We start from the raw sequence: 12,595 nt of genomic DNA on the forward strand, positions 1-12,595 counted from the left end.
GAGGTGGTTTAACTTTATCTCTATTCCTTAACTTCAAAAGCTTCACCACTTTATAATCATTCGAATTGGGATCAAATCCAAACCCAATAAGCATGACAAAGATATCGTCTGTAGCCTTGGCAACAATGGGACAAGGAAGATGAACTAACTTTCTAACAAAAGGGTTCCAAAGACATAATTTGCGAGTGTAAGAGAATGAATCATTAGAAAGGCAAAAAACACCGTTACAAGTACTGACCACATGGTATGTTTCATTAGGGGAATCAAGGAATGGAATATGGGAATAATCAAAGCTGGGGGGGGGGGGGGGGGGGAGTGGGAAAGGATCATATTTTTCGTGATGGTGGGAATGGTGGAGATGGGTAGAAATGAAGGTAGGGTTTTGATTAAGGGATTTCCATGATTTTGAGACGGATGTGCAGACAATGGTGGATTTGATTGGCAAGAGTAGAAAAATGAGGGTTAGAAATTCATCAGGTAACTAAAGATTCCCATCCAATTAAGTTGTTGTTGTTGTTGTCTGAGTCAGCTTTTAGAGAGAAACACACACTGATTTTCTTCAACAAAGCTGATGATAGCATCGACAATATTTTTTTTGAAGTGTGGACTCATGGAGAATGTAATGCAAATGCAAGAGGAGAGACTGATTTTGAGAGATAACCAAAGGCAAAAGACTTGATGAAATATTTGTAAGTGTGTGCAGTTTGTGTGAAACTGCCAAAACCAATCCTCAGCACACGTGAAGATTTTTTTTTTTAGAGTTCCAACCTATGAAATATACTAGTGTTGAACTTGAAGGAAAAGCAAAAAAATAGAATGAGTGAAACTGAAAAAAAAAAAAAAAAAAACCCTCAACACACGTAAATTGATGACATGGGATGATGACGAAAAAAACATATGGAGACCCAATCAAAGAAAAATTCTAGTGCCACATTCTAGTGCACAACTTTGACCACAACTTGTCATATGGGCGAGTTGTGGGCAAAGTTGTGTCCTAGTGTGTGACACCAGAACTTCTCATCAAAGAATCATCCACCCTTGCCAACAGGGCCATATATTTGACTACTACACACTTTAATTATAAGTAGCACTATTAGCGCTAGCTAGTATAAAACTTTCAATCAAACATAAAAAAGTTTTGATTGCATGTTTATTGATAATACACTAAATATAAATAAAAAAAACATAGAAATGAATACACACACACTGAAAATCTGTGTTAGGTTATAAGAATTTAGGATCTAAATGTTTTTAGAACTTCAATATGTAATGTTGGTAAAACATGATCAAAACTTAGAGTCTAGATTTAGGCTGCTCAAAGTGATGTATGTGTAAAGTTGGAATCGAGTAATTGTAGAAAATTACTGTTCAATTTCTGCAAGGCTCGATCGATTGAAACTCATGCATAATGTTTTTTCTGCAGAATTTCCAACTTAGCCCAAGCCCATATGAAGTGTAGGGTTTTATGTTTTATGTCTCATCTAAATAGAAAAACCCTAGCCACGTTTTGAGGTTGTTGTGTGTGTGTGTAAATCTCTTGTGAGATCTAGAGATGTTTGCCTTCATACATACTTAGGGTTATCAAGATCGAGATTGATGTCGAGAGCTTGGTGATCGTTTCAGTTGCTGCATAAAGAGGTTAAAGAAAAACAAGTGGTATACTTGTGGATGTTGTGGATTTGAGAAAGAAGTAGCCCGTGGACTCGGAGCTGTCACGTGGTCGTGGTAGTAAGTTTTCTACCACGTTGAAAATTTTGCATCCAAGTGTTTCATGCATTAAGTGAATGCAAAATAGTTGCCAACTCTTTTTTTATTTATCTCATATTTATATCAACTCGGTGTATTTACTGTACTTCCTGTTTTGGTCTTGTGTGTTTGGGTGTGTGTGTTACATAACTACAATGACCAACCTGATCAGTGAGTGGGTATGCATAGCAGGACATGAGTCCATGACCATCATTTAGCTGGATTGCTGATACATTCAAATTACCAATATATTCCTTTTACCTGCAATAAATAGTGGCTTCAAGAGGCTACTGATTCAACCTTTGAATGGTATGCTTTGAAGAGCATCTTGAAAGGAATGGACGTCATCAAGAGGGAGGCACAATTAATGTAGGCATTTTCTTTGATCAAGCTTATTTTGTTTTTGTGAAGCTATATCCATCGCTCTTCGCTTTATATTTCATCTCGGAAGCATAACTGGGGGATACACATGACATAGGGGGTGTGGGCCACGCCATTTGTTAGTTGAATCAATAAAAAAAAACATTTAAATTACTGATTTAACCACTAACATTTGCACTACATAATGGTTGCATTTTCTATATCATTACGAAACCATAAATGGGAACCAATTGGTGGTTAAAAATGCTTGAAGATATTAATGCTAATAGAGAATTTCCATGAAACACCAAATGGGAATGTTAGAACTTTTTTTCCCATCAAGAATTGGGAATGTTAGAACTTAAAATATTAATTTTAGGTCCACTTGAGCTTGAGCTCAAGCCTAATGTATGTTTTTTTTTTTCTTCTTCTTTTGATAATGGGGGGGAAAAAAAAGAGCTTGCAAGTGTAGTTACTGTCCCCAACTCACTTACACCAGTTTTTAGAAAAGCTATTGGGGAACTACTTAATCTATTACTCAAGAATAGCATAGGACCACTAGCACGATAGTGGGTTTTGCTACAACTCAAGCCCATAAACTCATACTCACAAAGTAAGAGATCACGAGGGCTTCTTACCACAAAGCCAGGGATGGAACCAGGATTCGAACCTGGGGGGGGGGAAGCTTAAAACAAATTTTTTTTTTTTTTTTTATGAAAATAAAAACTAACATCTATTTCATATTTAACAAAATACTACATATAAAATAAGTGTTTCTTAAACATTTGATATTATAACAATGTCAACAAAGTATAACATATAAAATAAGTGTTTCTTAAACATTTCAACACATTTATCAAAATGGAACTCGACATTATTTCAGAGGAGATCCAAAAATATATATATTTAAGGGCAAATATCAATTTTTCAAATTACATATTGTTGAGGTCTAAAAAATCTTGACACAAGGCCCAAAGAAATGGCACATTGGGCCAACCTATGGGAAGTAAAAATTGAGGAAAAAGGATTGGGCTTACAAAAAAAAAAAAGAGAAGGATGGTAGGGCCGATAGATTTAAGACCCAAGATCCGTGAAGAGGCAAGATTTAGCGTCCATAAAACAAAGGGAGAAATGAAAGAAGTCAGCCCGCCAGAATCAGAGAACCAAAGAAAGTTCAGTAGAAAGAGCTAGGCTAGGATCCCAGAGATTGCCTGGGACCTCTGGGGTGTGCAACACGACCAAAGTGGGATTAAGACAGCTCAAAGGGAGATCAAAAGGAACAAGGAACGAAAGACAGATGTGTCCTTCTCGAGCACTCAGTGATGCAGCACAGAGCCAGAGGGCTGGGAGAGCAACGACTCAAGATCAAGAGGCCGGTACCTTGGGGAACCCAAAAATGAGAGCTATAAAAGGAAATAGCTGGAAAAACCTTCGACTTGGCAAAGAAGGACTTGGATTACTGGGAAAAATGACAAAAGAGGAGGGGCGGCCAAAAAGGGGCTAAGTCTAAAAAAGGGAAGATAGAGAAACCTTGGAGGAAGCGAAGTTGAAGGTCAGCTCCCCCGAAGGCACCTCAGAACGGAAGGTCAGCAAGAAGCTTTTGAAGGAAAAGCACCAAAAGAAGAGAACTATGGGAAACAAGGAAAGAATCAGTCGTCAAAAGGGCTGGAACAACAGGGGCTCTAGTACCTAGGGAGCCAAGGAGGAGGAATCAGTGATACCCTTGAACCCTAGAGTGACATTATAAAAGGGAGAAGCAGCCAATGTTGAAGGGGGGATTGAACAATAGTGAAATCAAGAGAGAACCATAAAATTCTGTCAAGAAACATTGAGAAAATAAGGAAATATCTCCCGGTATCCCAGAAACAGCCACTATAGCACATACTTTAATTCAAAAAGATTCAAACTTTGCAAGTCTTAAAAGCTTAGACAACCATCTAAGTCTGTAATTTTTGAGCTTATTTGAACCTTGTATCATGTCTTAGTGAGCACATTGTAATCCATAATTTAGAAAACTAATGGAGTATTTCTTATTAATTTGAGGATCCCTAACAATTATTTTGTGTGGTTCTTTATTATATTGCCTTCCTTTGCTGTTTTTCTTGTTGTTCAATACATATATTCTTACTTGCTAGTGTGTACGTATTGTAGGAATCTTGCACTGTGCACCACTTGGTTTGTAAACAGCCCATTTAGTTGCGGTAAACCAAGCCCAGTCCTTTCAAACTACAACAAGAGGGCCCGGGGTTCTTGCTCAAGTTTGGGCCTGGACACTGTCCGAAAATCGACCTTCACACATATATATATATATATATACCATTTTTTTTTAATTTGGGGGGGGGGGGTATTAGGACCAAAATTTAAAATTTCAACACACACACACACATAAATATATACTAGCTTTTTTTTGGGGTGGGGGGGGGGGGGGGGGGGCAATGGCGCTCCCCTGCCCTATTGTAGGTCCGTCCCTACACAAAGCCACTTCTGCTAGTGGTGGCATAATGTATGTTGTATTACACTAAAATTCATTATTTGTACAAGTGTACTACCTTAAGTAGGGTTAAGAGCATATATAACCACTAATGTCAAGGTGGATAATTAATAAGCAATGTTATGGACATATCAGATTTCACAATAAATTTCATACCTGCTAAGTTGACAAGTTATTATTGATTTTGATATGGACTTATCACTAATTTTATTTTATTACACACCTTTAACAACTTGTCATCTCATACAGGTGTTCAATTTGTTGCCAATTTTGATGTGCATCTAGACTTATTCATAATAATTCTGGCTTGTCTAAAGCTTTACAAGCATTTTGAATTTTGCCACAAACAATTCAAACCCATTGGCTATGAATATTGTGTCAAGGGCGATCGAGCACATGTTCTGTAGAGCGCAAGTGATGTGGTTGAAGGAGGGAGACAAGAATACCGGATTTTTCCATGCTCAAGTTTCTTTTAGGAAGAGGAAGAATTGGGTTGTTGGGGTAAGGGATACATAGGGAGAGTGGCGAGAAGATGAAGGAGTAGTGGAAGGAATTAATAAAGATTATTTCAAGACCATAATTCACACAGAAGCAAACAATGATTTGCAAGCTTGTAGACATGTGGTCAATAATGTCATCAATGTGGAAATGAATCAACAACTTCTAAAACCCTACATAGAAGCCGAGGCGACAACATCTCTTAAAACAAATGTACCAGTGTAAGTCCCCTAGACAAAATGGTTTTATCAAAAATATTAGCGCATAGTAGGGCCACAAGTTACTAAGGCATTGTTAATATATTGCATAGTGATCATATGCTTAAGCCTATTAGTAACACAAGCCTTGATCCCCAAAGTAAAAAGACAAGAAAAAGTGATGAATTTAGGCCAATTAGCTTGTGTAATGTAGTTTATAAACTAATATAAAAAGTTTTGGCAAAAAGACTAAAGTTTATTCTCCTTAGCAGTGTTGTTGAAACTCAAAGTGCGTTTGTCCCTGGAAGGCTAATTACTACTAACGTAATGATGGCCTATGAGACACTTCATTATGTGAATCAAAAAAGATCGGGGAATTTAGGATTTATGGTTTTCAAGTTTCATATAAGCAAAGAATATGAAAGGGTGGAGCAGATGTTCCTAGAGAATAATGAGAAAGATGAGGTTTGATGAGAAGTGGATGAGACTAATATGGGATGTATAACAATAGTGTCCTACTCTATCTTGATAAATAAGAATCCTATAGAACATTTCACCTCACTAGTCCAAGGAGATCCACTATCCCCTTATCTTTTTCTTTTGTGTGCTAAGGGTTTTCATCCTTGCCACAAAAAAGCGAACTAGAAGGGAAAATTATTGGAATTTCTATTTGCAAGAATACCCCCAAGCTTACCCATCTATCTGTTGAAACCTCATTTCTTTAATTGGAACATATGAGCTATAGCATTAGGTCAAACTATGACAAGACTTTTGTTTTATTATCGCCCAAAGCAAGTCCAATTCGAGATTCTATAAAGGCAATAACAATTGCAATTGAAGTGAAGCATCATGAAAAGTAATTGGGTCTACCTTGATTTGCAGGTAGAGCTAAGTATTCAACCTTTGCACGCATAAAGGTCCGATTTTGGAAGAAGTTTCAAGGGTAGAAGGACAAGTTACTACCAAGGGTGGGAAAGGAAGTGCTTCTTAAGACGGTGGCACAAGTTAAACCTATTAACTCTAATGAACCGTTTTCTTTTGCCAAAGATTTTATGTAGTGAGCTTAACTCAGAGTATGCTGGATTTTTGTGGGGTGATCTAGATGATAAAATGAAGGTACATTGATTGAGAAGGGAGAGGCTGTGCTTATGGGTGTGTGAGTGTCCCATAAGAATTAAGAAAATTATGGCTTTTCTAAAGCTTTAAAGGTTGTCACTGACATTTCATTGCCATTTGCTACGAAAATTGTATCATAATCAAAGGTTAGCACATGATTTTGTAGTGGAGAGCATGAGAAAATCATTAGGGACATGTTTCACTGTAATAGATTCTTGTAATGTAATGATTATTCTTTAAAAATAATCATTACTTATCAAAATTGTCGTAATAGCTATTCTTTAATCTACTTTTTTTTTAGAGAATTTCAACTTATTAACAAAAAATAAATAAAATTCCCTAAATACCCCAATTAAGAAATAATGAAATATATCGTACAAATAAAAATTTAATTTTCTAACAAAAAAAAGAGGAGTTTATTTCACTTTAAATATGAGCTTTCTAAGGCAAGTCAAAACAGATTTGTGGGCCTGGGTTGTGCAATAACGAAGTGACTAAGAAAAGGGCCAACCTAGAAAAGACGATTGGCCTAGTCTTGGGTTCATTGGGAAAGCAGAGACAGGGGGAAGAAGATCAGCCTGAAACTAGAGATTGGGGAGGGCAGAAAACTTATTAGGGAGGGTGAAGGAGGAGAAATCAATGATTCTTTTGAGTCAATGGCAGTGTTCAATTAATATTGGTTCTTAATATGTCTAACTTAAGTTTCTTTTGAGGAAATATATATTACTAATTAAATTTGGATAGAAGGTAGCAGCATTCTAAAAATAATATTGTCTTAATCACAATATTAAATGTATTAAAATTATGAAAATATACATCGTAATTATTATGTTTATTCTTAAAATTTTTAGTAATTCTTATGATATGTTGAAAACTATATATTTATTAATTAACTTTGGACAGAAGACAAAAGTATTCTAAAAAACACTCTATACATTCTATCTTAAATCACAACATGTCTTAAAAATATGAAAATATACATAATAATGATTATGTTTATCCTTAAATTTTAGTAACCATTATGGTATATTTTTTCAATATACACTAAGTTCAAATATAGTGTAATAGTTTAGGTTTTTTATGTTTAAACATAAATTTCAAATTATACCTTAAAGTTTGAGAGTGTTTGAATTTTACATCCTACCATTTAGAATTTGGATTTTGCCTCATAAATTTTAGGGGTGTTTGGATTTTACGCCCTAAAGTTTGAGGGTGTAAAATCCAAACACCCCAAACTTTAAGTGGTAAAATCTAAACATCTTAAACTTCAGGGGGTAAACCCAAAATTCTGAAATTTTAGAGTCTAAAATTCAAACAATTCCAAACTTTAGGGATATAATTTATAATTTACTCTAAAATTATTATTTTTAACTCACAAGCATAAATTTGAAAACAAAAACAAAAAACAAAAAACCACAAACACTCACAATCCACTATCAAACTTTTATATTAGGTCTATCATTTAAATGACCTAATTTCTCAATTCAAAATTGAATCCAAAAATTAAAAGTCAACAACCTCAAGAACCTATAGTTTGTGTTCACCATGAAACTATGAAAGAGAGAGAAGGTGAGACTGAGGGACCCACTATCTGAACGACTATTTTTGGGCTCAAGTGGAGCATCCCCAATATCCCCAATACCATATCAAATGCTTCAGAAAGTAAATGGTCACTTTGGTAACTAATGCCCGTCGTTGCTAGTATATCCACTGTATTTGGCCAAACTTGAGAGATCAAAACTAGACCCGATATGGTTAGAAGTGAACTTCCAATGCCACTCTAAAATCTGGCGAAGTTCAGCTCAATCTTAGTCTTACCACATTCTAGAAGGGCATAACCTATTAGAATGACGCAACCAGCTAAAAAGAACAAAACCTTCCTTTTTCTTTTAGTAATTAAAAACAACATTGCCCCAATTAGAGAACCCAGGGAGTAAAAAATGGCTACATTTTGCATGAAATTATCTTTTTTTTGTTTTTTATTGAGACTTGGGATATTTTTTGAAAAGAAGCTGGTGCGTTTCTAGCATCAATACCAAAATCACACCAGAAATTGCGAATATGATTAATACGGCAATCTTTTGCAAAATATGCATATTTTCCATGGTTTTGAATTGAACGTGAAAAAAAAAGCAGTAAAGTTTAAAAAGATTGTAAATAAAATGCTAAAAAATTGAGCTTTTATAAGCTCATGCTAAACAAACACTTGGTTAAAAGTGAATGATATATATTCAACTTTCTTTTGTTAAACAGAAGTCTACTGTGTATATACATCAAAAAATAACAAATAATTTTTTTATATGATTGCTTGGGCGGTTCGTTTAGCTCGGTCTGGTTATTGTCATATTATGCTTTTATCGGTCCGGTTCATTTTATGCTTTTATTGTCATATTATTATTAGTATCACTATCAAAATACTAATCTTATTTCTTGAATTGCTTCGTGATAAGCACCAACCATAACTGTTTGAGATTGTTGGTTTTTGATTTTTAGATTTGGTTTTGAAATTAGAAATTTATTTGTAAAGATAAGGATTTTTTTTTTCATCTATGGGTTTTTTTGTTAATTTTTTTCTTTAATAGTAATAATAATATGACAATAAAAAGACCAATAAAAAATCAACAACAATTTTAATAAATAAAGATAAACTTATTAATGTTTATTATAATTTTTTGGTTGAAAAACTTTTTCTAATTGATTGTTATGAGAATGGAAATAATAATTATTATCTTCAAACATATAAAGCATAAAATGTTGAACATGGTGATCATTGCTAAAAAAATGAAGAATAAACATAATCATTATTATATACTTTATTATATATTCAAGACATGTTCTATTTTGATTTAATACTATAATTTATATCTATATATAATATAAAAGTGAAACATTTGACTTTTTGTTTCCTGCTCCTTATTTTGCCACATGGTTAATCAATGTTCTTTGTTATTAGTAGTTTAGCACCAATGCCAATTGGATTAAATCAGTGTTATTAATAACAGTATAGAGGAGCAATATTAATAACGGTATTAATAACAGTGTGTGTACTTAATAACAATTGGGCATGTACTTATAGATGATGATAATATTAATTTTGCAAACTGACAGTTCATTAGATGATGATAATATAAAATACCAATAGCAATATTAATAGCAGTAAAAACAATAACAATTTTAATAAACAAAAAACTTTTTATGTTTATTATAATTTTTTGTTGTTGAAAAGCTTATTATAATTTTTTTTTAGAATAATATAATTATTATTACGTAAAACCATATTAAACATAAACTTTTTAAGCCTAGTAAATTTTTAAAAAAATAACCATAATCATTAGTAAAATAATAAAAAATAAATATAATAATTGGTATGTATATTTTCAAGATGTGTAATATTGTAATTTAAACATAATAAGTCTTATTTAGAATGCAGATAACTTTTGTCTAAAGTTATGGATAAAGATAAATATTTTTTTCATACTAATCATTGACCCGCATGATGTACAAAAAAATTTGATGTGGTTATCTTGAATTGAGTGTATTTAAATATTATAATATTATGGCTTTCAAAAAAAAAATTATAATAACATGATATAGATTTTGTAGATTAAACACTCAATAATATAGATTTTGTATTAGAAATTTTTTTTTTATGGTTAAACATACTATATATATATATATGCACAACACAATAAAATGGAAAAAATTGTATATTTTTAGTTAAAATACGCAATAAATCTTGAAAATTTCATATAGCTTCATGTAAGTAAATGTTCATTCACTTTCTACCTAAGCAATTATATTATGAATAACTATTCTGCATCTTATATTTTTCCTTGAAAATAGTAAAATTACTGCAATTTCGTGGATGTAGGAAAATTACTAAAATACGTAGGGTTCGTTTGGATACAGCTGAAAACTGAAAACTGAAAGCTGAAAATACTGTAGAAAAATAATTTTTAAATGTGTAAATAGTACCGTGAGACCCACTTTTAATTAAAAAATTACTGAAAAGTACGTGAACAGCGCGCACTGTGCACGCACAGTAACTTGTCTCCTAAAAGTAGAAAAGGCCGCAGGGAAAAAAAAAAAAAAAAAAAAAAAGAAGGGAAAACGCTGAACGCTAGACGCGTTCAGTGCTACCCAAACCAGCCTGTAATTTCTTGTGTTGTGTGATTGCCGCCTTTTGTGTCATTTTTCTTTCTATTTTTTGCATCTCATTGATCTGAGAATTCATGTATATTCCCATCACCAAGGAGTAAGGACTCAAAGCTAAGTGAGTCGAATTGACAACAAGCATTCACTTTCATGCCTTATTAAGATTTAAAAGAATAGAAACGGTAGCTACTAAGAATGTATTAGTGTGAACTATTTGTTGACATAGACTAATAAATTAGTTTAAGCCGTTACCCAGGGGGAAAAGGAACATAGAAATCTTCAGTGCAAGAGAGGTACAATATTATATCAACACAAAAGGGACTGCAGTTCTTTATTCAAATTAGTCATATCCATTCGAGAAGAGCAATTAAAGCGCATACAAACATCAAAACCTGAAACCAATATGCCAAAATATATAAATTTATCCTAGACAAAATTACTAATCCGTTGCAAGTTCATTCCAAACCATGGTGATTTTGTCTTAGAATTGGTATCACTCCACCCTTGAGAGATGCCACTGCTTTCCATATCATATAGCCACCAACCATCATTTGCATTATGGGTGAATGAAAATACAAACAGTTGCTCTTGCATCCCACCTTACTTGCAGAGACAGACACACAACAATTTTCTCCTACAAACAGTGTTTGATCACCAAGGCTCTCTGTCTTAATCCATGAAAGTCTAACAAAATTGAGCCCAAAAACCTCTACATCATCCACAACATCAATTGACTTCTTAGAGATGAGAAAAATCAATAAAATCTCCCCATTTGACTCCACCAAATACTCTCTAAAATGCCTTGATGAGACAGAAGGGATTGCCCTTTTTATAGCCAAAGAAGTGATTTTTAGATGAGAATCAACTTCTACTATCACTGCAAGAGTCCCCTGCAAAGTCAAAGCATAGAACTTACCTCTTAATCCAATAACATTAGTAAATTGCATATAATGCTTTCGTGATTTGTCTGGAGCATGTGGATCAACAAGGGAGCAGTCTTGTTTTATCCATTCAAAATTTTCTCCTCCAATTCCTTGCCTATGGAACATGAAGGCTGGATGACTAGTGCCTGTTAAAGCCATTACAATGACATTTTTGTTACCAAGTGATGAGGATAGAGCAAAACAATTGAACTCAAACCTGGCATCCCATAAAGGGAGATGATCCATGATCTCTGAATTGGATTCCAGAGAATATAACATGTGGCTCCTTTAGCAACCAGTATGCCATTAGTGCACCCCAAATATCGTTTCCAAAATCCTTGAAACGGATTGTCAGAGTTGTAAGGTTTAGTCATCTTGCATTGATGAGTATCGGTGTTGAATATTTGAAGCCAAGGCTGTGTTGCATTTGGATTAATGCATTTTTTGGGAGCTGCTCTCCATGACTTGGTCACACTCCCAAAGTTGATGCCTTGCTCAAGACTTGGCTGGCTTGCTATCAACTTAATTAGTTGATGAGGAAGCTCTGGCCATGGCCTACTATTTTTGGCTTCTTTGTTAGCTGGAGCTTGCTGCTTCTGCTTCTGCTTCTTCTTCTCCTCCTTTTGAGCCATTTAGTCTGCAAGTGCAACAGGGAACGTGCTAGCAAGACAAAGACAGATAGCTTAGAGTGAGGTACTTATACAATAAGACACCCACCAATAGACGTGGCCTCCAAGTCTACATCTTTATTTATTAGACAATGAACTTCATGGAATTATAGTTATATTCTTTATTTATTGATATGAAAATTAGTTGATCCCCTTGGGGGATACGTTTTAGTATTAGTCAACGAAGAAAGGAAAGTACAATTCAATATTCCAACCAACATAAATGAGAAAAAAGGGAAATAATTCCATGTTTACTGGCAACTTGAATCGAAATTGTGTCTGTTTAAACACTTTTTTTTTTTGGTCCAACGTTTCACTTAAGTTTTAAGGTGGGTAAACTTCCAACGTGTCACACCTCAAGGGTATCTCACAAAGAGATTCCCATCCCCAAGTGTGAATGACATTAGGAAGAGAAGTATCGGAAAAGTTCGATAGAATCAC

The 12,595-nt window shown here is 34.0% G+C and overlaps 1 protein-coding gene across 1 annotated transcript; it reads right to left on the reverse strand.

The window, feature by feature from the left end:
- Window positions 1–11,018: 11,018 nt before the first annotated feature.
- On the reverse strand, window positions 11,019–12,118 carry LOC142620736 (uncharacterized). Its single transcript, XM_075794059.1, has 2 exons — window positions 11,704–12,118; window positions 11,019–11,632 (listed from the first exon to the last, which is right to left on the reverse strand). The coding sequence occupies exons 1-2, from the start codon at window positions 12,116–12,118 to the stop codon at window positions 11,019–11,021; spliced, it is 1,029 nt and encodes a 342-aa protein (XP_075650174.1).
- Window positions 12,119–12,595: the final 477 nt, after the last annotated feature.

The sequence above is a fragment of the Castanea sativa genome, chromosome 12 (assembly GCF_040712315.1).
Source record: "Castanea sativa cultivar Marrone di Chiusa Pesio chromosome 12, ASM4071231v1".
NCBI lineage: Eukaryota > Viridiplantae > Streptophyta > Magnoliopsida > Fagales > Fagaceae > Castanea > Castanea sativa.